This window comes from Microtus oregoni, unplaced genomic scaffold (assembly GCF_018167655.1).
Source record: "Microtus oregoni isolate MIOR12 unplaced genomic scaffold, Mior012 000016F_ref0000370, whole genome shotgun sequence".
Classification (NCBI taxonomy): Eukaryota; Metazoa; Chordata; class Mammalia; order Rodentia; family Cricetidae; genus Microtus; species Microtus oregoni.
The window spans coordinates 13,024,845-13,049,210 of record NW_024543075.1 but is presented as its reverse complement, the minus strand read 5'-3'; the positions used below and the strand labels follow the sequence as shown (position 1 = coordinate 13,049,210).

At 49.5% G+C, this 24,366-nt stretch overlaps 1 protein-coding gene across 1 annotated transcript; it reads left to right on the top strand.

The window, feature by feature from the left end:
* The first annotated feature begins 543 nt into the window (after window positions 1–543).
* Gpr26 (G protein-coupled receptor 26) lies at window positions 544–23,834 on the top strand. The gene is made up of 3 exons (XM_041666206.1): window positions 544–1,737; window positions 10,084–10,197; window positions 19,888–23,834. The coding sequence occupies exons 1-3, from the start codon at window positions 1,070–1,072 to the stop codon at window positions 20,123–20,125; spliced, it is 1,020 nt and encodes a 339-aa protein (XP_041522140.1). The 5' UTR covers window positions 544–1,069; the 3' UTR covers window positions 20,126–23,834.
* The last annotated feature ends 532 nt before the right edge of the window (window positions 23,835–24,366 follow it).

Sequence of the window (24,366 nt, the reverse complement as noted above, 5' to 3'; positions counted from 1 at the left end):
TATTTGGTCCTAATGCAAGAGAGAGCTGTGAATTACATTCCATTCTAGCAGAAGCCTAACCAAGCTCCCCATTTCCTATTAGATAACAGCAGCGAGCCCCGAGGCTGGGCAGCTATGGGACAGGTGAGCTGGGTCAAGGTCTGGTCAGCTAAGAGGGACCAAGTGGCACTGAGGCATGAGGGTGCCCAGGCATCCTTCTTGTTTCTTAGATTCTTTTGACTCAGCCTGTCTCCTGCACATAGAGGGGAGGATGGAGGGAAGAGGAGGAGGGGAGCCACAGGGAGCCAGTCACTCTGCAAGGGAGCCTGCAGGGCTCCTTCCTTCCAAGTGTATGTGTGTATGTGGTGAGTGTGTGTGTGTGTGTGTGTGTGAGAGAGAGAGAGAGAGAGAGAGAGAGAGAGAGAGAGAGAGAGAGAGAATCAGTGGGATTTCCTTCGCAGAAGCAGCCGGTTTCCTGAGAGAAAGAAGAGAGAAAGGAGAAAGGGAGGGAGGAAGGAGGGGAGGAAAAAATTGGAGGTGGGAGAGACAGATGGGGGAGGGGGAACAGAAAGTGAGAGCACACGAGATTGAGCACAGAGGCAGAGAGAGGGAGACAGAGAGAAAGCCACAAAGCAGGAGGGTGTGCGGAGCAGAGCCAGAGCTTAGAAGGACCCGGTGAGGGCGGGTGCGGGCAGAGGCAAAGCCTGTGACCACAGGCGCCTGCAACCCAGGATTCCAGGGGACCACAGGAGTTCAGCGTTGCACCGGGCGACTGGCCAAGAGGTGGTGCGGGGCTGGGGGTGACGGCTCTCCCAGGTGCTCGCCGGTGGTGAGGTGACCCAGAGTCCGAGTGGTTCCGCACCCAGGTGCTTGCCTGGGAGGTGGTGCGGGGCTCCGGGTGACTGCATTCTTAGGTGCTTGTCCAGGGGGTGGAGCGGGGTTCTGGGTTGCTGGACGCCCTTCGGGTAGCCATGGCGACGGGGACCAGGGGTCTCTGGGCCGCCGCGACGCCGCGGGGCTGAGCCGGCAGCGGACTGCGCCATGGCGGCGCAGGGTTGCGGGCCCTGAGCGCCAGCTGCGGGCGCGCACCATGAACTCGTGGGACGCGGGCCTGGCGGGGCTGTTGGTGGGCACTATCGGCGTGTCGCTGCTGTCCAACGGGCTGGTGCTGCTCTGCCTCCTGCACAGCGCTGACATCCGCCGCCAGGCGCCCGCGCTCTTCACCCTCAACCTCACTTGTGGCAACCTGCTGTGCACCGTGGTCAACATGCCACTCACGCTGGCCGGCGTCGTGGCACAGCGGCAACCGGCCGGGGATCGCCTGTGCCGCCTGGCTGCCTTTCTCGACACCTTCCTGGCCGCCAATTCAATGCTCAGCATGGCTGCACTCAGCATCGACCGCTGGGTGGCTGTGGTCTTCCCGCTAAGCTATCGTGCCAAGATGCGCCTCCGCGATGCCGCGTTCATGGTGGCCTACACGTGGCTGCACGCGCTCACCTTCCCGGCCACTGCGCTCGCCCTGTCCTGGCTGGGCTTCCACCAGCTGTATGCCTCGTGTACGTTGTGCAGCCGGCGGCCCGAGGAGCGCCTGCGCTTTGCTATCTTCACCAGCGCCTTCCATGCGCTCAGTTTTCTGCTCTCCTTCATCGTACTCTGCTTCACGTACCTCAAGGTGCTCAAGGTGGCCCGCTTCCACTGCAAGCGCATCGACGTGATCACCATGCAGACACTCGTGCTTTTGGTGGACATCCACCCCAGGTGAGAGGCCTGATTCAGGGACACTGTAGTGAGTTGGGCAGGTCCCAGTACCCAAGGTAGGGCCGTGGGAGAGTCCCCTGTCCACCGCACTGCATTAAGCAAGGCTGGAATGGCAGGTGCTATTTAAAGGGTACCCAGAGCTTCACTTTCTGAAGCACCGGACTGAACTCTCAGCCAGAAATTCCTCCTTATCCTTAGATGTATCCTGAGCAGTGAGCTTTGTTCACTGTGCTAAGCTAGGAAAGGGTTTGGATATGGCCCTGAGAGGGCATATGGTAGGCTTAGACAATGCTTAAGAACTCTTCACACTGCGGGTGTTACTCCTCTGGATCCTTGTCAGTCTGGGTGTGGTGCTAACTTGATCTCCTCCTCTTGTGTATGTGTCTGAGTTCCCACCAAACAGAATCCATTGCACTTTCTCCCTGTGGTGGGTCCTGAGGGCCTGGGTTGTCTTGCCTCCCTAGGGGGCTCTGTCCTGTGTGTTCTGGACTTGGCACCTCAAGGTCCCTTCAAGAATTTCTACCTCCGACTCCTGAAACTAAGCCTGTCCACCCACCCCCTTCCTCTTGACCCACTACCTCTCGGGAGAAGATAGAAGGAAGCAAATGAGAGGACTGGCTGGGGACCTCTGTGGTCCTTAATGTCCCTTCAGGAGAGAAGGAGAGAACTGTCAATCAGGCTGTCCTGAGCTCACCTCATCTTTTCTTTTTGAGACTAGGGCATTGAGGGAGGGTGTTTTTCTAGTCTCTGCCGATTTATTTACATTAAAAGCTGCCTTCCTCTCTGATGCCTGGGACTCCGGATAAGAGCTTTGGCATCCACTTGGCACATAAGATATAGCACACAGAGAGCACTGGTAGTGAGATGTTATGGTTCTATGTGTGAGCCCAAGTCCAGGATTCAGGAAACCTTGGGGTAGGTAGGGAAGAGTGTAGACCCTAATGTGTATTTGCCCTAGAGGGCACAGCAAACAAACAGAACGTGTGAGTCTGAGCAAAGGCCCCTTGTGGGACTTCCCTGCCTTGAGCAATAAGAAGCTGCTGAATTTCAGCATGCCTGCACATTGGCAGGGCATGGTTGAGTGTGTCTACTGACGGTCCCCCTCTGAGAGTCATTCTAGAGGACAGGCTCCTCTAGTCTTCCCTACATAGAATCTTCCCCACTGTTCATCAGCATTCACTTTAGAAAGGGCCATCCCCAGGGCTGGGGCTGGGGCAGCTCCATCCCGAGGATGCATGGAAATGTTAACTCTTGCAGACTTGAGCTAGTCCTAGAAAGCCGGTTCACCGAGCCTCCCAGTGGAGGAAAAGAGAAATGGAAACCCAGCAGGAAAGGAGCCAGTCCTCTTAGAGTGAGGGAAAGCCCAATTTCTGCTCTTAATCCCCCAGAGAGGAGGGTAGAGGCCACTTTGCATTCTAGTGAGGGACAGGGGCTTCCTCTTCTCTTACCTGTCTCCCTGACTTTAGGTCAGAATGACAGACAGTATGTAGGGGGTCTCATAAGCAAAGACAGACACTGGGCTGGAATCCAGGCCTTTGTCAGTTTTGCAGAGAACCTTGACCTCCTCTGAGCTTCGGGCCATTTGGAGGAGGCCCTGCTTCTAGACCCTCCAGGGAGCTTCATCAGGTCACAGAGCCGCTGGCTCCTTTGTGAACACAAACTGCCCTTTCCAGGGGTCTCAAGCAGGAGTGTGGGAGGTGAATTCCACAGAATACGACAGACAGTTACTTCCCTGACAGCTGATCTGCTGGCCGTTACTTTGGTGGCACTGTGGAGAAGTTTTGGTCTTAGCTCTGAAGGCTGTGGTGGAATCCTGCCCCAGTTCAGGCTCTGACATCCTTTGGTGCCAAGAACCTATGTGGTCTTAGGGTGTCAGTTCCAGGACAGTCTCCTGGACAGCTAGAGGAGCAAGTGAAGTCTCAGCTCACTGGAAGTCATCCCACCTGTCATCCACCACTTACCCCAGAATTTAGCTAAAGGAGACCTGCTTTGGGCTGCCTGGAGCCCAGGTACCATTTGTTAGGAAGCGACAAGAGGTAGTTTATTCTTCTGCATGCTGAGTAGCAAGCTTCATCCCTTTGCCACAATCACTACCTAAGCAGCAGGAAGTCTCTCTTTTCTAAATCCGAGGCCCAGAGTGGCATCTCCTATTTCTGTTGTTCTGTGGTCAATTTACTAAATTTAGGAAGCGGGTTTCACCTTGCAGTGTTTGGTCCACACTCGGATCTTCACCTGCCCAGTGTCTGCTATTCAGCTCTCCCAGCCAAAGCTCTCGGCAGGCTCTGGTTAGATCTCTTCTGCTGCTGCCGGGTACAACCAAGCAGATCAGGCTCCGTGGCCCAGCATCACTGCCCTCTTTCTAGCCCAGACCAGGCTCACCCATGCCAGGGAGATGACCTCCTGGAGCTAAGCTGCTGGTGACAGAGTCTCTCCTAAAAGCTGAGTGAGGACTTCCTCTCAGTGTTACCAGGGTCTCTCTCTAAGCCCGTAACATGCTGTGAATCATGACCACAGGGGCTGCCTGAGGGTTAGCTCTGCAGGATGTCAGAGGTTGACCAAGGAGGTAGAGCTGCACTGGGCCCTTGACTTTACAGAGGCAGAAGTAGATCCCAAAAGGAAGGCATTTGATGAACTCTAGAAAGTAGAATACACCCGGGGCCACGCCCAAGTCTGTCCTTGAGATTTGTAGATGGAGCAACCAGGTAGATGGAGGCTCACAAGCTCTCTGTGTAGATGCTTAGAAGTTCTACTTTAGCTTATAGGTGGGGCCATGGAATATGTTCTAATTCCCCTATCTTGGCAGATATACTTCCTAAAACTGGGGCTCAAATTTAGAATCTATAGACTCCGTTGAGGCTAGCCTCATCTGGGCTAGAGAACACTCTAAGTGGTCCACTTGCATTACTTCTCCATCCCTGACTCTACCCAGCAGCACAGGTGCCTTTCTTGGGTCATGCGCACACCTCAAGTCATACAGTCACGTTCCATATGCATGGGATGCTCCTCGAGCCTTAAACTGAGTACATCTACAGTGTAGTCCACCACTGGGTGGGGACCAGGGGTCTGTGTCTAACACTAGCCCTAAACCTAAATCTAGCCATAGCCCTCGCCCTATTCTAACCCTGACCAGAACCCTAGCCCTAACCCTAAACCTAAAATTAGCCTTAATCCTAACCCTAAACCTAGCCCTAACCTTAACCCTAACACTAGCACTAGGTCTAACCCTAACCCTAGCCCAAACTCTCGACCTAGATCTAAACATAATCCAGGCCCTAGCCCTAACACTAACCCTAGCCCTAAACATAAACCTAACCCACGCCTTAGCCATAAACCTGGCCCTAGCCCTAACCCTAACCCTAAACCTAACCCTATCCCTAGACCTAACCCTGAATCAAGGCATTTGCACAAGAATTATGTGCCATAGAAAATTAGGGGTTTTTCCCCTAGAGTAGATTGTGTGAGCTTCAGTTTTAATGTCCAGGACCTAGAGCAGGGACCATGCTTCCTAGATCTGCAAGGGGGACATCAGCATCCTAACTGCAAATTCAGGGCTCTTTCTTACCATCAGCCGTCTTGTCTCATGGCTTAAAAGCCAGAAAACCAATAGGGGTCAGGCTGTGAGGGCTCCAGGTGTGGGCTCTGGAAGGACAATGAACATCTCAGATCATCGAGGACCTAGAGAGCCATCTCAGAGACTTCCGAGGCCATCTCCCCGCTTTCTGTTTAGATCCATCCAGAGTTGCTGTTACTGGAGCCTGCGGAATGCATCTCTTTGACCTCACATGTCAAAAAGCCAGAGAGCCTGTCCACTTTGGTCTCAAACCTTGTGATACCCGCCTCCTCCAACTCCAGGCTAGCACACATGTTCAGACCACAATCGGGGCTCCCCTTGTACCTCATATTCTCTGCACCACAGACTCTGCCCAGGAGTCCAAGGACTCTGGGTGCCTCCACCAGACTAGGGGTGGCAGTGAGAGTAAGGGGAACACTCTAGAGTCAGGTCAGGAGATCTGAGATGAGCCTTGGTTCTGTCCCAAACTGCCAGGATGTTTCTTGGGCATGTCCTAAACCACTCGGGTCCTCATCTGAGAATAGCACAATGACAGCCCATAGGCATACAAGATTTTCAGGATCTCAGGGTTGCAAAGCCATGGGGAGGAAAATGACAACAGGAGGTTTTGTGGTCCTATCATTTGGAGAGCCCAGTGAGCTGTCTCCCACCTAAGTGATGGGGGTGCTCCTACCACCACTGTACTGTTACCCAGGAAACAGCAGAGCCCACGGAGGAAGGGCAGAGCTGGCTTTAGCCCTTTCCTTTACAATAGCTCAGGGAAGGAGTGGCACACCCCTAGCTGAAAGCGCTGGGCTGGTAGCCAATTCCCATGTGTCTGAAGTCCCACTTGTACCTGACTCCCAGGACAGGCAGGTCCTTCACTCCTGTAAGCCTCAGTTTCCCTATCTGTGAGCTTGGGTAGGCATAAGTTGGAGAGTCTACTGTTCTGTCCTGACAGTATGATAATATGCTGCTATCATGATAACCTAATAACATGATTCTGGGGGCAGAGTACCCTCTGTAGACACTCTCTGCATTCTACTGGTGAGTCACATTAAAATCTGTGATGTCCCTGTAAGCCCCAAATGGGCTACAGAGTCAAATCAGGATTCAATGTTCAGTTGCATGATGCTAATTCACAGCACCCCTGGCACAGTCCCTAGCCAGGGCTGCCTCTCCTGTGGACATAGCATAGGGTAAGGAGGACTTTTACAGAAAGAGGAAATTCTGTGGCTTGGAGGTTCAAGGCAGAGGTGGAACACAGTACAGAGTTCCCCAGTGAGTGTATATTGAGTTGAGAATAGTTTGGTTAGCGCGCACTAAGTGTTCACAGGGTCAGCCACAGTTCTTGGTATTTTTCATATTTTAACTCAGGCACTCTCAGTGTGACCCTAAAAGGCAGGTCCTCTCATCACCCTTCTTTCTAGAGATGAGGCATCTGATGTACAAAAGCCACCTCAAATTAAGTGTCTGGGTTTGAATCTGAAGTTCTAACCTTGGCTCTTCAAACCTAACCACTAGCCAAGAAGCGAAGGTCAAAGAAGACACACAGCTGCAAAGTGTCTTCTGCTTAACCTGTCCTTAAAGGGGCAATGCAGCAGGTCTCTGGGGATCTGTGCAGCCTGGGGGTGTGACAGTGACAGTCCCGTGACAGTTCTAGCCGTTCCTTCCTTCAGTCATGCAAGTGTCTCTCTGCAGACCCCCAATGCCTTTATAGACATTAGTTCCCCATGCTTTGAAGGAGAGAGAGTCTGCTATGGATAGGGGAGGGGCTGTAGCCCCTCATCAGAACCTTGACTCCTTGGGGAGCATAAGGAAGCTCCCCATCTCTCTGCCCTATTGCTCAGTGAGCCACGCCTATCTTCATAATGAACCGTAGGTCTGCTTTAAGGTATGGTGAAAGCCTCCTCTGAAAAGTGGGGACTCACGCACAGAGGCGTGGGGATTTGCCTGTGGCCACAGTTAGGAGAGCAGGGCCCTTCTAAGGGAGTGCACCTAAGAGGGCTTTTACTCTACAGCACCCGAGGGCTGTAACACTGTCACACACTGAGGAGGACAGAAACGTAGGTGGTCTTATCCCCCTCACAGAGTTCTTTGTGTGAATTTGGCATGCTTATTTATTGGGTGTCAGAATGGTCCTTTGCTGTCATGGAAGAAAGTTGTGTGATGGTTCAGGGTACTCGGCTAACACCCCAAATCTGCACCCCACCATTCATCCGTGGCAATCCGTGAACACTGGAACAGACAGAGCTCAGCCGTGAAGAGTAACCCTGAGCCTCCTGCATTTGTGGTCACCACTGGTCTTCTTTGCCCTGGGTTGAGACTCCCAGAGAGAGGGACTTTGAGTTTTAAACCAAGACAGCTGAGCTGGCCATGTCCCTGTACCCAGACCTCCAACCACAGGCTGTGCAAGTCACAGGAGCCCGTGAACCTTAGCAGAAAATGATACAGAAACACGCATGTGGTCAGAAGGCCTGGGGATTTGAGTTGAGCAGGATTCGGTGACCTCGGGGGCCCCCCATATACCAATCCATGGGACTTCCCCCTGTGACGACACAGGTAGACTGTTTGTGTAGGGGGAGGGATGAGCTTGGTTCTGGACTCTGGTCTAGATTCAATTCCTGCCATCATCTGCCAGCCTGACTTGCCAGGGATGGAGAAGGGTACTCAGACATAGGATCCACTTTGGAAACCACCCCACGAAAACCATTGAGGACGGAATACTTTCAATACTAAACAGAGGCCGAGGCATTGCCTGACCAAATGCTGACCACTTCATAGTTACCGCTTAGGAGCCTTGTGAACGCTGTGTGATCCTGAGAAAATATCTTACCTCTCTAGAGTCTCAATCGCTTCTCAAATATGCAGACTGTAACGACATCGTCCTTGACTCCTAGACACATGTACTAACTAAACATGAAACCCCATCATAGAACCTAGCATGACACGTGGCAGAGACTCAGACCATTATTAGTGTTATTTTTTTGTTGTTTGTTTGTTTTAGTTTTGGTTTTTTGAGACAGGTTTTCTCTGTAGCTTTGGAGCCTGTCCTGGAACTAGCCCTTGTAGACCAGGCTGGCCTTCAATTCACAGAGATCCACCCACCTCTGTCTCCCGAGTCAAGTGCTGGGATTAAAGGCATGCGCCACCACCGCCCGGCAATAGTGTTAATTATTATAAAGTAATTAGTACCGTTAGTTGTGAAGAACATTTTCAGACAGTGGGGAACTTTGATTCCAAGCCCCAATCTGGTTCCTAATTCTATAAATTTATATAAAGGCAGAAGGTCAAAAGGGGACCTGCAAGGAAGGATTCCAGATTCGTCCGTCCAAAATGTTCATATGAGAAGAAATCTATTGAGGAGAGACTTAAGGATTAAAACGGTCACTCTCCTAGACGCAGTGGGTAGCACTTGCTTTAACATCATTCTTGAATCTAGCTTATGAACTTCTTCTCTACCGCTTGCTTTCATGGAGCAGGCCAGCCTGTCTTCAGGAGCAAGTCACTTCAGACCAAGCCAGGCTCTGCCAAGTTGGCTTGCGGGGCAGCACAGCCTCCAGTCACCCTCTCTGCTCACCTGTGTCCATACTGGATGCTACAAGACAGAGTCAGGAGCCTGGAGCTGGCTGCATGCACAGCTGTTTTCCTGTGATACTCTGATTTCTCTTGGTGGAAAGGAATCAGTTCCTTCAGGGCTTAGAGCACAGTGGAGCAGGAACAGGGTGTGATTAGAGGCATAGGTGGCTCTTGACCCCATCGTCTAAGCTACATCCTCGATGTCAAGAGGACTTGGCTGTGACTTAGCTTCTCCCATCTTAGTCCCGGGAGGAATCATGCCAGGAACCGCACATGCCCACAACTAAGCTGGGTCTTCCTATGGCAATGGATGCAATCAAGATAATTTCCCCCAGGTAAACACAGAGGTCCATCTCCCGGGGGGGTTCCAGCTTCTGTCAGCTTGACAGCTAGCACTAACTGTCATAGTAGATGAGCCCCGGAGGCAGGGGGTGTAGCCCTCCAGGACTGTGCAGGGAAGTCAGTGCGTGACATAAGCAGTAAACCCATGAGTTCTTCTCTGTTTGTATTCATTGTGTTATTCGTTTGCACACTGGATACATTTTTCTGTATCTTTATGTGTGAGCGCTGGTTTTAAATGTCAACTCGCCACCATCTAGAATTACCGGGGAAGAGCATTTCAGTTGAGGAATTATAGGCCTATCTGTGGGGGATGTCTTGATGAGTCTTTAACATAAGAGTAGCACCGTTCCCCCTGCGGAGGGTTCTGAACTTGGGGCAGGAGGGAGCTGGCGGTTGCATAAGCGAGCAGGCAGCATGGTTTCGTTTGCTTCTCTCTTCTCTGGATTGTAGGTGTGATGTGACTAGTTGCTTGAGTTCCTGCCTTCCACCAAATAATAGGCTGTATCATGGGAGTGTGAGCCAGATAAACCCTGTGTCTTCCCTGAGTTGCTTTTGGTCAGGGTGTTTTATTGAAGAAACAAAGGAAAACAAAACTCTGTTGTGCCTTGTGCACTAAACCCTTCAAACAATCCAGCTAACATTATGTTGTGTTGTCTATAAGAAAGCACATCAGTAAAACGTGGTGTGTGATATCACACTGTAAATAATGACCTTGTCATTGTCACACACCTTACCCAAGGGCTTAACACAGGGCCCCAGGTCTCTGGCTTCATAACCACACACCTAGAATGCATTGTTTGTGTTCATGAGTAGCACCTCCCAGTGTCCTGGCCAGGCCGCCCCACAAATTACCTTTTCCTCTCTGTCCCATACAGTGTGAGGGAACGATGTCTGGAGGAGCAGAAGCGGAGGCGACAGCGTGCCACCAAAAAGATCAGCACCTTCATAGGGACCTTCCTCGTGTGCTTTGCTCCCTACGTGATTACCAGGTGAGCTGACTTGTGGATGGGAACCAGGGCTTGGAGAGCCAGAGTGGGGCCCCTCCTGGCCACATGTATCTCCTGAGAGCATGGCAGAGTGAGAACGAACACTTAGCTGCTTCTCTTCAGCCTCAGACTCTCCCTTATCAATAACTAACATTTTAAAGATTGATTTTTAATTTTAATCATGTGTCTGATGTGTCTATGTGAGCGCAGGTGAGAGCAAACATCTGTAGAGGCCAAATGAGAGTTTTTGATTCCCTGGAGCTGGAGTTGTTATAGGCAGTTGTGTGCTGCTGAGAACTGAACTCAGGTCTTAAGTAGTCGGAGCTTGTAGCCACTGAGCTATCTCTCTAGCCCTTAATTAACATTTTTTTGCACTGGCTACCGATACCTTGTGATGATCCAATACATGTGTACATGAGTACCAATGAAGTTAGGGCAGTTGGCATGTCCTGTTCCTTTAACAGCTTTAACAGTTTTGATTATCCCATAATCACTGCACAAACCTATAAGGCACAACGCAAGATTAAACTGCTCATACACAATATGTGCTCATCAAATTGGGCGAGTTTGTTTTCCACCTCCCTGCCATTTGCATGTGTTTGGAGCCTCCAAGCCCCTCTCTGCTTATTATTTATAACACATGTTACAGGTTGTTGTGACGTGCAGTCCCCCACTAGGGTGGGGAATGGGAGAACATGTGTCTGTTTTAATGCCCATTATCCACTCTCCCTCCATCATCCCCTTCATCCCAGCTCCTGGGCATCACGGCTGCATATTCTGACAGGCTTGTTAAGGTATGTTTTTTTATGAGAGAACAGGTGGCACCCTGTCTGAGTTATTCCATCGTGTCCTCTGGGTTCACCCATTTGTCCAAATGATATCCTTTTGTGTATCTATTCTGCATTTTCTTTATGCGACCATTACAGCTCCTAGGTTGGCTTCTGCCTTAGCTGCTAGTAACAGTGTGTCAATAAACATAACACACAGTAAATGCATTTCATTTCTTTTGGTCATATACCCAGAAGTGGGCCAGCTGTTCCATATGGTGGAACTATTGGGTTTGGGGGAAACCTTGGCATTGAGCTCCATAATCAGCCTTGGATTCTTATGTGTTAAACTCAGTACCTCTTCACTTGATCTCCAGACAACCTCATGCTAACTCTTCACCCACACCCACACTCCATGTGCTGAACAGAAGAAACGGGGTGGGAGGGAAATACTGCACAGTGCAGGGTCCCACTGCCCCTGGGCTGGGTAGCCAGCCCCTGAGCGGTCTACTTCAGAGATACCAGCCACTTGCATAAAAGTAGATATTTCTCTCCGTGCCCTTCCAGGCAGGCCACCTCTCCTGCGGCTGTGCTGTTAGGCCAGTGACTGTCAGTTATTCCCCTTCCCAGAGCGCCAAGAGCTAGGCGGGGCTGTAGTTCACTGGCACCAGGGACCTGCATTCCTCAGACTAGCCTGCTCCAGCTGTGACAGTTCCTCCTGCCAGTTTCAGTCAGAAAAATAAAAAAGGAGAAAAAGATAGATAGATAGATAGATAGATAGATAGATAGATAGATAGATAGATAGAAAAGGATTGTCTCCTCTCTCTTCCAAGCTCCTTTGTGGACTGGTGGGGGTGGGGGTGGAATCCTGCAGCTTTGTATGCTAAGTAGTTCTGTGATCTGTGCAGTTGGGAGATCACAAAGGACAGTGGTTCTGTTGAGACATGGAAGTGGGAGCTTTGATTGAGTCTAGGAAATCGTTTCCTCTGTGTATGAGTGTGCGTGTGTGTGTGTGCAAGAGAGGGAGAGAGAGAGAGAGAGAGAGAGAGAGAGAGAGAGAGAGAGAGAGAGAACACAGCTAGTGCCAGTGCAGGAGTGCAGATGGGCATCCCCTTTGCTGTAACCCAGCCTCCTGTTCCCTGTGAGGACAAGCCAATGATGGCGACAGCCCTCTCTGCTCTCCCCTCTTGTCCTCACACAGACCTCAGCATGGTTGCTTGCTCTTTCAACCATGACCTCCAGTTATTTCTTCAATCCAGGAGACGGTCCTTTGCCCACAGGACCCACAAGAACAAAAGACAGGCAGCTAGGGAGCCTTGATCGCCTCTCTAGCTCTCTCTTCTCTTCCGCAGACAGCCCAGGCCTAAGTACAGTGCCACCCACTGCCTTCCAAAGTATGTGTTTCCTCATGGGGAGCCCAACTCAGCCCATCTCTCACTTTGAACACGAGACTTGTATGTGGGTCCCTGGATGGTCCGACCACGGACCAGGGCAGAGTCATCAGTTTTTCCTTCTGGAACTGCGCACTAGGCCTCAGAACTATTGCTGTGTTGCACATACATGACTCTTGGCAAAGAGGGGCTGCCCGGGGAGTATAAGATGTATCAGGGGCTCCTTGGTTCCACCAGCTGGATACCAGGAACATCTCTATCCTCCCACCAATGTCCCCAGCTTGATAACCACGTTTCCAGATATTGCCAAGTGTTCCCTATGACCAGAGTTACCCTGGCTGAAGAAAACAAAACCAACCAAACAAACAAACAAACAAACAAGCAAAAAAAGCTGTAGTCTAGACCTATACCCCAGCCAGGAAGCCAGAGCTGGCTTAGCTCAGGACTCTGCATAGACCTAACATAGAGAGACAGAGAGGCCTCCTCAGCTCTGCCCTCCTATTATACAAGTTTGGCCCAGTGTCATCACCTCTCTGGGCCTCCAGAAAACACTGTGGAATCCTGAGGTTAAAGGACGGGGGCACTAGAGTGTGTGAGACAGACGTGCCTGTATGGATTTTTGGGACAGTATCTTTCCTTCCCCTGACACCCTGAGACTGAAGGAGATCTAGCTAGCCAGAGAATGCGGGTGAGCAAGAAAGTATACAGAGACCCTTCCTCTTAGACCTCAGGGAAAAGGGACTGAGGAGGTGAACGTGAATCCTCAGAGAAAAAGTGATATGACTCCCACTGCTGGCAGCTAGGCTTTTCTCAGGCTTGAGCTCATTTTCTAGTTCTATCTATCTATCTATCTATCTATCTATCTATCTATCTATCTATCTATCTCTCTGTCTATCTATCTACTATATGTCTGTCTGTCTCTCTGTCTATCTATCTATCTGTCTGTCTATCTATCTTCTATATGTCTGTCTATCTATCTATCTATCTATCTATCTATCATCTATATGTCTGTCTACCTATCTTCTATATGTCTATCATCTATCTACTGATCGATTTATCTCTATCTCTTCCTTCCTCCCTTCTTCTTTCCCTCCCTCTTCCTCTTCTCTCTCTCTCTTTCTCTCTATATACCTCTTTTTTTTTTATTATAGCCCATTTCCTTCTAATAGTGCCCAGACAATGTTTCAGTCAGATTGCTAGCAGATTCAAATGGAGTTAAGGAGTTAATGTAATTGAGGTTAAAAAAAAATTAACAAAACTGTGCATCTTGCATGAGGATAAGCAACATTTCCATGGGAATAAAGGCCTCACCTTCTCCAGTATAGAGCCTGTGTCAGGGGACTCCACCCCACCCCACCCCATCACCTCCTCTAGTGTAGAACCTGTGTCAGGGGATGTCACCCCACCCCATCACTTCCAGCATAGAACCTGGATCAGGGGATGTCACCCCACCCCATCACCTCCTCCAGTATAGAACCTGGGTCAGGGGACTCCACACCACCCCATTACGTCTTCCCAGTGTCTTCTCTATATGTATGCAGAACCACCCCAAGCAAATCTTTGATGACAGCACTCATGTTCACCTCCCATCACTCTGTCGCACATGTCTCCAGCACCTTCTCTTGACGACTATAAAAGTTCCCCTGAAGAATAAAGATGAATTGCAGAGACCCCCAAGAGTCCCCTGGTAGGAACCTTGGTCTGAAAATAGAGCCTGTAGTTAGGCAGATCCCTTCCATCAGGCAGGCCCAGAATCCAGAGCTAAGAGAAAGAATGGAGCCTCCTGGCTAAGCTAATGGGCAAAGCTTGTGAAGTGTGGGTGTGAGGAGTAAGAAGAGAAGCAGGAGAGACAGCATGAATGGCACCTAGAGTGGTGTTTTCTAGTATGACAACCACCAGACATGGGCTGCTGTGAAGCACTTGAAATATGACTTGTCCAAATTAAGGTGCACCTACTTCAGGTTTATAACGTCCAAGATTTAATATGATTAAAAAATACAATCAATTCTTCTCAAAGCAAGTCCCTAGTAGGATAGTAAGTACAATAAAATTTAGATTCGTCTAATCTAAATTGTGTGTGTGTGTGTGTGTGTGTGTGTAGGTCGTGCGTGTGTATGTGTGTGTAAACTAGGCTGTAGGTGTTGCTCAGGCATTGTCTGCATTTTCTTTTTTTGAGAGTTCTTACGGAAGCCTGACCTATCTCTTTCACAGTCAGGCTGCTCCCCTGAGCTCTGGGTCAGTTAGACTCTTCCTGGAGTGACCAGGCAGGGCCCAGGTCCACTGCACATTCCGACCCACAGGCTCTTGGGAAATGTTTTCTGAATTAACATTCGCATGTCTTCAAGTGATTGTAAGCCTATTGTTTGTGTCACAATCTATACTTACAAATAATTACAGTTGTCATAAATCATCAGGATCAGATTTGGAGGCATTTGTGGATCTGATGGCCCCATTATTACAGCTTTTCAGAGTAATGGGATGATGGGGGGGGGAGGGGTTAATGTGCAGGTGGCTCCCGACAGTTAGCGGTCTATTAATAAATGACTCCTCCACTCTAATGTCTCATGAAAGCTTAAAGCATCCCCTTAGAGCTTGCAGGTCTTTGCGTATGCAAACGTATGCAGATTGAGTCTCCAGAAGCCTCAAGGACTTTTGGGCTGTTTCCCTAAGCAGTGTTCTGTTACTCGAATTGTACTTTAATACAATACACTGTGTGTATGTGTGTACATGTGTGTTTGTGTGTGTGTGTGTGTTTGTGTGTCTGTATCTGCATGTCTCTCTGTGTGTGTCTGTATCTCCATGTTTCTGTGTCTCTCTGTCTGTGTCTGCCTGTCTCTGTGTCTGTGTCTCTGTGTCTATGTCTCTGTGTCTCTGTGTCTGTATTTCTGTGTGTGTGTGTGTGTGTGTGTGTGTGTGTGTGTGCAGAATGTTACAAAGAGAGACCTACAAGGACAGAAACAGAAAGAACAAAAGTGAGAGGAGCGGTGATGGGCAGAGGACATACGCAGAAGGGGCTCTGATCTGCTGCTTTGCTTTCAGAATTTGAAAGCAACAGTGTCAGGTGCACAGCTGAACTGGAAACAGTGCAGCAGCCCGTGAGGCAGTCTGGAACCAGAAAGCATGAGGTCTCTGTGTGTTAGGGAAGATGATACAAGGATGGGATCTGAAGGTGCTGAGTCCCAGGGTACTGAGAGCTGTGGTCCAGCAGCACTGTGCCTCTCACCCTGAGCCTCTCTCCACAGAGATGCCCACTGGGAACAGGTCTGGATATTACTTCCTCCAGGATCCAAAGAATGCCTCAGAATTCAGACAAGTATACCCTCTCCTCCAGGGACCATGGTGGCTCAGACTGTGGGTAGTGTGAGGATCCCCTATGGGTAAGGGCAAGGGCGGGCAGCTTCCTATCACCTTAGCCCTTTTCTGTGGCAGTCACTTTGGAGTGCTGCCAACAAGCGTCAGAAGGGGCCCACACCAAAGAGAGTCACAGTTCAGAGAAGTCCCACATACACAGAGGCATGGACAGGCATGCAGGATTCAGGGGTATAATCTGTGGCTATCACCTATGTCAGCCGATTCTCTGTGTCCATATTCTCTGTCAGCAAGCTCTGAATCTTGAAGCACTTTTACTCCTCAACGAACATACACGAGATATATACATCATATATATGTAGACAACACACATGGTACATTTAATGTAGATACACCTGACCCACACATGATGCACATGGGCATACATGTACATAACTCATGCACCCATGTGGCAAACATGCATACAATATGCAAATATATGCACAATGCACATATACACACAACACAAGGCACACATGCACATGACCCTCACATGCACACACATAAGATGCACCTGCATACATTTACACAGCACAAACGTACACATGTGTAATATACATGCACATACCTCATGAGCACATGCGCATACGTTCAGGTGTCACAATGTGCTTACATACATTTGGCACATGTCCTCACGTGCACAAAACACAATATGCACATACAAGCAAACGTGCTCACAGTGCATACAACACATGGCACACATGCATGCACAGCAAGAAGCACATACAGCCATATGATGCACAAGTACTACAACACACACATGTGATAAGACAAGTATACATGGTCATTCCCAGGGTACATACACAGACACAGGTCACTTCACTGCTCAGACTTCTCTAAAGGGCTCAAATGCCTTCTCAAAAATGGCCTCGAGTGTTCGGAGAGGCAGACCCTGCCCTTCATGCATCCTGCTGTACCCCAGGCTGCTGACTGGGGTGGACTCTCCTGAGGGGATATGATTGGGAACAGGGAGGTGTGCAGGACTTTTCTACGTGCGTTTTGAGCACACAAACCTAAGTGTCACTATGGCTGGAGCCTTAGGGCAAGCAGAGGTTTTTCCACCTCACACCCCAGGAAGCATACAGAGAACCCCTTGTGCTTAGTGAAAGGTGAGGGCAGGTGGCAGGAATGGTACTTAAGGGACAAGGCTGTCAGCTGGGGAGTGGCAGGGGCCATGCTGCTCCAGAGGTGCCAAACCGTGGAAGTCCCAGTGTCTCCTTGGCTTCTATGGGAATAGGGTGGGTATCTGGTTCCATTTCAGTGTTGTTACAGTCAGCGACCTCAAAACAACCAAGCAACCTAACAGCACATCCACGTCCCTGTGGGGTTCTTTCTGGGTGTTTTGGAGTATTGGCACTGCCCGAACTGAGTACCACACTGCGAGGCTTAAACAGCAGGAAGACATCCTAGTATCTCTTTGGCCAAAATTACATGGAACCAAATCTGGTTTGTGTTCATTTGAAGCCCTCCTTTGTCTGGGGTCTGTCAAAGGCTAGAACTTGCCACAGGTTTTATGGGGAGGGACAAGAGACAATGGTTTAGCACAGTGAATCATGACTTCATGGAAAGAGCCTCTTGGGGATTAAAGGGTCCCCAAAACTCATCTTGTCTCTCTACAATGCTGACTTCCAGGGTTCAGCGTGGCCTCTAGCCAGGCTTTGAGGGTGGACTTTCACTTTGTGGCAGGAGACCCTGGCTTGCTGCTCAATCTCTTTGGACCTCAATGACCTCATCTGTAAGATGGGAATGAGCCCTTCTCTGCAGGGTCATTGTGAGGCAAGAGAGTGTACACAGTGAGGACTTGGGTTCAAAGGAGGCACAAGCTGGGAATTATCTGAGGGAGTTCAGACCTCAGATAAAAGTTTGGGAAAGTAAACACTATAACTTTACCCTACACAGCCTCCAAACACTACTTTTGATCTTGTTGGGCGGTTTGATAATCAAGTATTGAAAAAAAATTCTTTTGGGGAGTCTGGAGGGATAGCTCAAACAGCAATGTGTTTGTCATGCAAGCATAAGTCCAGAGTTCAGGTCCCCAGAACCCATGTCAAAGACTAGGTGGAGCAGCAGATGCCTGTAACTTCAGGCAGGACAAAATGTGTGATGGAGTCAGGCAGATCCTTGCAAAGCTGTTGGCCAGATAACCTATCCAACCTGGTGACGTTCCAGCCCAGTGATGTACCCTGCTATCCGAGATAAAATGTGGAAGGTGTCTGAGGAAGAAACACACCCAGGCTGTTCTTTGATTTCCATGAATGCATTCATGCATTCATGTGTGTATCGACATATACACATGAACACACACACCTATCCTTTGGGGCGATCCACGATGATAGGATCAACCTTAACAATATACAGAATACAGGTCATTTGGGAAACATGATTGGGCATCACATGGTGTGATGGATAGTTTTATGTCAACTAGACACAAGCTAAAGTCATCTGAGAGGAGGGAGACTCAATTAAGACAATATGTCCATAAGATCAGGATGTAGGCAAGCCTGTAGGGTTTTCTGTTAGTTCGTGATTGATGGGAGAGGGCCCAGCCCATTGTGGGTGATGCTATCTCTGGGCTGGTGGTCTTGGGTTCTATAAGACATGAGGAGCAAGCCAGTAAGCAGCACCCCTCCATGGCCTCTTCATCAGCTCCTGCCTCCAGGTTCCTGCCCTGTTTGAGTTTCTATCCTGACTTCCTTTGATGATGAACAGCCATCTGGAAGTGTGAGCCAAATACACCCTTTCCTCCTCAAGTTACTTTTCAGTCATGGCATTTTATTTGCAGCAATAGACACACAGCAACAGTGAGCCAGCATTTGGCTATTTCATTAAGTGTGACATTGTCAGTTTAGGGCTCTTGTCTCTTTTGATTCATCACTTCTAAAGCATAGATTTTTTTTTTAAAAAAAAGTGAATATTTCCCTTCTGCTCACATCTTCAGTTCCTCAGCTCCTCATGCAATCTGTCAGTGAAATGAGGAGAAAGGTATCTCTGGTTCTCCCCAGGACTAAAGGGTGATGAAGGAACGATGGGGCAAAGACAGTGGTCTCATGACAAACTCACTGGAGATCCGTTGGAAACAAAGTGTTCCAGTGGGGAGTGGCATAAAGCACCTGTCCGTTCTTCCCACTGACTCTAAGACCCATCACACAACTTCAACCCAAAGACCAAGCCAGGAAAACTAAATTGGCAGCAGAGTCATGCTCGATCCTTCTTGTCTCTGAGCCCTCTCCCAGGCAACCCACCAAGCTGAGAACCATCACTGCCTGCTCTCCAGAAGATGTCCCAGGTGGTGGCCAGCTGCCAGAGCCTACCTAGCTGGTTACAGGCACTAGGCTTGCTACGACCCTTCTCCTTTCTGGATCTCAACCTTCTCATTTGACAGTGGGTGGAGGAGAAGTGATGTAGGGTCTCCAAACTCTCCAAGCTTTGTGGGTCTTTTTGATCTTATGCTAATGATACATGCTTTCTTAAGTCTGACCAGTGGGGCTGCGAACCCTTGGGAGAGAGCAATCATAATTAGGGATAGGAGTGGAGACCGAGGAATTCTTACCGCCCTTGAAGGCTGGAGTTCGCACCACTCAGTGAGTTCCATGGCTATCAGAAGAACTCGAAAAACTGAACTCTTGAACACTTAGGATGTATCTCCCTTGCGCTCCTCAGGAGACAAAGGTCACTTTCTGGTCTCTTGACTACTGCTACTGTCAGAGGCCACCAGGACCCCAGTCCTAGGAATAGCTCTTCCTCACTGGCAGATGTTCTGCTGGAGCTCTGCAGAATGTTTGCCAAGGTTTTTTTTTTTTTTCTCAGCCCTCTCTCCCACATAGACTCCCAGGAAGGCGGAACTGAACTTGAGGCAGAGCCAAACCAGACTCTCATGGATTAAAAGATCATAGAAATAAGCCCATCTGACTTCCTTACTCTACAGATAAGACATGCAGGCCTACAGAGCATAAAGACTTGTGGGGTCAGAAGCAGAGGCGACGGCTTTAAATCCCTCCTTTATTGTTGAATGCCCCTATGAGTTTGAGGATATGAGGTGGTCATGTCTCCCAGCTTCACTACAGTAACCTGTGTGCACAGTTGACAGAGCGCTTGGGAATCATTGCTTTCCTTGTTACCTGACACGGTTCCATGCCCCTAACACACGCCCACAGCACCCTCAGTGACACACTCCCATCTCTCCACAGGCTGGTGGAACTCTTCTCTACAGCACCCATCGGCTCCCACTGGGGCGTGCTGTCCAAGTGCTTGGCCTACAGCAAGGCTGCATCTGACCCCTTTGTGTACTCCTTACTGCGACACCAATACCGTCGGAGCTGCAAGGAGCTTCTGAACAGAATCTTCAACAGACGCTCCATCCGCTCCCGCTCCGTGGGTCTCACAGGTGACTCTCACAGCCAGAACATTCTGCCGGTGTCGGAATGAAGGACGGCTCTCCTGCCGGGGCGTTCAGAACGAGAGGACAGAGCAAAGGGAGGTGGGCTGGTCTCCTGGGTGGACATTTACTGCCGCCATTGCCGGGTGATTGCAGTGATGTTGATGTCTGAACAAGTTCCGGGGCCCGCTTCTTGGCTTTTCCAGGGTAGATGTCAGACTGTTCCATCACCAAAGGATGGCCATGGGCCGAGGCCTGGTCTTTCTTTCTGGGAGTGTATTTTGAGCATTTAGACTCACCAAAGGCCTCCCAAAGAATGGTAGGCTAGTCACTGTCAAGGACACAGAGTGTTGATGGCGGGTGTAGGGTATGGTACACACCTGTTTGCTCGCTACTGGTCATGGCGTTCCATGCTCCAAGGGACATTTCAGTGATGCTGAAAGTGAGGTTGGCTGCGACCTTCTGATCCATAACTAATATGGCAACCCTTTTCCACTTGGTAGTGGTGGCTGCTGTAACCCAAATATTATCCAGCTGGTGCCAACTACAGTACGCTCGGCTAACACCCTTGGGCTCTGTGCTCAATGGAAAAGGGTTTAACAACCTGTTTGCTGCCCACCAGTTGTCGTAGGAATGGGAATTTGGATTCAACTTCTGCCCCTCTTACATCAAACAAACTAATGTTTGCGTGTATTGACAATCTTAGCATGAAAGTGGTCTCAATAGACGGGTAATAGATAACACTAGATTCTCTGAAATCTGAGAAGGAAGTCACCTTCTTCTGATTTGCATGTCATAGTTTTGAGAGCCCAGTAAAGTACGAAGAAGGTGTCCGGTCTGTCCTACTGCCCCACATGGGATCTAAGCTGGTAGGAAGGACTCCCTCTTGTCTTAGACATCTTGCCCATCATCTCCTGTGAGGTGGATGCCCAGGAGCTGCCTGAACAGGGAGGCAGTCTTCGTTTTCAGATAGTGGGTTCCACTATCCTGGTGGTTCATTACCCTCATTCTGCAATTCTGTCCTGGGAAAGGGAAAGCAGGGACGGTCCAAGGTCACCACAAAAGTGCTTTGTGGCACTGATGAGAGACTGCAATTAGTACAGGATGCTCTTCCAGTAAGATACATGCAGATCTGTTGGGAACCGTTGTCTTGGTCTCATTAAAATCTAAGATAAGGACTGGAAAGATAGCTTAGCCAGTAAAGTGCTTACTATAAAGCCCCGAGTCTGACCCCAAGAATCCACACTGAAGGCAAACTGGCCATGGTGGCATGCGCTGGAGAAGCGAGAGAAGTCGCTCCCCAGGGCTCACTGGTCAGCCAAGATTTAGCTGAACTGGTAAGTTACAAGCCAGTGATGGGCCTCAAAAAGAAAGAACAATGTAGATGGCAGCTGAGAAACAACACCTGAAGTTAACCTCTAACCCCACCATAGAGCAGCGTGCATGTACACACACACACACACACACACACACACACACACACACACACACAAACGTGCGTGACTTCCTGTCTCATCATTACAGACTGACTTGAGAATGCTCAGAACAGCTGTTGCTTTGCGCTGTAAGAGACTTCCCTGGGTGGGAAGGGTGGAGCGCCATCAAGTCAGAAGCATCTTTCCTTCCTTGTAACTTTACACAACCTAGCCTCACAAATACAAAGGGAACTCTCCACCAGGGACCAAGCCGAAGACCATTGGTTTTCCTTGCCACGCAGCCCCGGTGGTTAAAGGCAGAGAAATCTCTACTTGTCTATTTGAAAAGAGAGCCTATCATTAACTCTTGGCAATTCATTTAGAAAACAACTCCACCAGGCCTGGTGTTGTCAGGCTTCAGAGTTTCCATGGAGACCGTTGTAACATCTAAGGAGGCTTTACTATCTTCCTGTTGCTGGGAGAGATGTACTTGCTCCTACCTTGTTGGGGAAAAAGAACCTGGGCTCCAGCGGGGACTCCTCAGGACACTTGTTTCACTTTGTACCTATCTCTGTCCAGCCAACCTTATGGGGGAGTTGGTGAGGTCCACTCCTCCCTCCTGTGACAAGAGATGTCACCCAGGTAGCTTGAATTTAGCCACGGTGAAAGTTTTAATGCACCCAGAATAACTAAGTGTTGTAAATCAGGCCTTCCTTTCCCCAGAGCTGGTTGTCACCCATCTACTAGAACAACACTGACACACATTTGTTTCTGGGACAAAACTGTCCTGGTTCAGAGTCCATTTGGCCCCATCTAGCACAAATCACCGCAATCATTTCTATAGCTCGGCTAGAGAAGAGCAGCTGTATCTACCCTCTGCTGTCCCAAAACTCAAAGTGCTAGGGAAGCTCAAATCAAGTAGGGAGCCAAGACAGCATGCACCAAATAATCTCCCCCTTCACACAAATACTGCTAAAGTTGGGCAAAATAGGAATGGTGACCCAGAGGGAGAAGTCAGTAGATAGGCAGAGGTGAGTAGGGACATCCTCTTCTCCCATATTGGTTTGGAGGGAGAGTAACCCTATCAATCCTTTCTCTGCCTGCTCTGTGTTGGCAACATATTGCACCCTGAGTTGCACTAAGTTCTCGCTGTCCCTTCCATAACTAAGAAGCAGGAATTGCCACCCACGACACCTCTTATCCGGAAGGATGTATGCTGTAATTTTCACTATGCCTCTAAAACTGCTTACCATCTAATAAAACCCACTACATTGGCATCATGCCACCGACAAGAACCCCAGATAAGCCCATTGATGGAGAGTTTTCATTATCACTTAGGCACAGGCTTGAAAACCCAAGGGAAGCGAGAAGGAAGCGGCTCCATTGGCAATGAGCACCAGCCAATGCCACGGCAATTGCCTCCCATAAAAGTTGATAGCAGTCCGCACATCTCTAAAACATGCCCCTGGAGGTCACTGCTTCCACCTGAGTGATCTACCTCATTCTGGCAATTTAATTAAGCAAACAACGTGTGATTTTCTCAGGTGTGAGGTATATGAAACAAGACTCCGTCCCCCCAAGGTGAAAGGTCTCAGTGACTTGCTTGACTCCCGCTGGTTCCTGGAGACACTTCACGGCACTTGGACTCGAGGGCCACTGGGCAGGTGAAACCATTTTGTGAAGCTTGGGAGTACTGCCAACAGAGGAGAGGCCTCTTCCACATCCCAAATCCACTCAGAGGGCTCAGTTCCGGCCTCACACACATGGCTTGCCTTTTATAATCTCTCTGCCCCATCTGCCTTTTTCTTGCATTCCCTTCTAGGAGGTCAGGAATTCAGAAACCTGGGGCCCTTGGGCATAGAGGATACTTGCTGAATGGCACACTACTGGTGTCTGGCTAGCTCACCGCCCATAGACAGGTGTCTGTATTCAGCTGGGAAATGAACAGGGCTTGGTGATCTCCTTGGCTTGTTTCCTACTGTGTTTTCTTCCAGGGCTCAGTTCAGGCTCCTGTCACTCTGAGCAATAAAACTCTTGTCTTGCATTTATGAGATACACTTTGTTTTGTTTTTCATGTGTCTCTCTCCTCGAGAGAAGGTAGACAGAATAGGGCCAGGCTTGTGCGCTCATTGTCACTCTTGCCCAGGCTTAGAGGCAGGTAGTCATCAGCTCTTGGCTGTGATGTGGCTGTTGGATGAACCCAAAGATGGTGTATTGTCAGGATTTGGCCTTAACACAGGGTTAAGTCAGTTGCCTGATTTTACTGAGGATATGAGGACTTTTTTTTTTTTTTTTTTTTTTTTTTTTTTTGATTTTCAAGACAGGGTTTCTCTGCAGCTTTTGAGCCAATCCTGGAACTAGCTCTTATAGACCAGGCTGGTCTCATACTCACAGAGGTCCTTCTGCCTCTGCCTCCGAGTACTGGGATTAAAGGAGTGCGCCACCACCACCTGGTGTAGAGATTTTTTAAGGTGCCAGAAACCTCTTGGATCAGCTCACATCCTACAGCCCATGAACACCATGGGGGAAGAGCTGGAGACTGTGAGTCTCCCATTACCTTCCTGAGAATCTGAGGATCTGAATGGAGACAGTGGCTATTAAACTTCCCCATCCCCGCTGTCGCCAAGGGACGTGCTTCAGTACGAACTCCTGAGTTCCCCCTTCAGAGGTGAATTCAGGCCAGATGGCAGGACTTGGGATTCTGTGATCTACATACTGGTGTCCAGGCAGCTGACTCAGGTGATAGCTCACCTTCAGAGACACTACAGGGTTAGTGTTTTAGGTGTTGAGAACTCCTTGTCAACTGGCATTTTCAAGAAACTCAGAAACTTTGGGTCATTAGCTCCATGAGCATCAGTAGTATGCAGCACTCCCCT

What these genes read in the sequence shown, in the direction of transcription:
- Gpr26 (XM_041666206.1), top strand. Translation starts at nt 1,070, where the DNA reads ATGAACTCGTGGGACGCGGGCCTGGCGGGGCTGTTGGTGGGCACTATC. An exon ending in TTGGTGGACATCCACCCCAG is followed by an intron (nt 1,738 to 10,083) that starts GTGAGAGGCCTG and finishes TGTCCCATACAG; the next exon opens with TGTGAGGGAACGATGTCTGG. An exon ending in GCTCCCTACGTGATTACCAG is followed by an intron (nt 10,198 to 19,887) that starts GTGAGCTGACTT and finishes ATCTCTCCACAG; the next exon opens with GCTGGTGGAACTCTTCTCTA.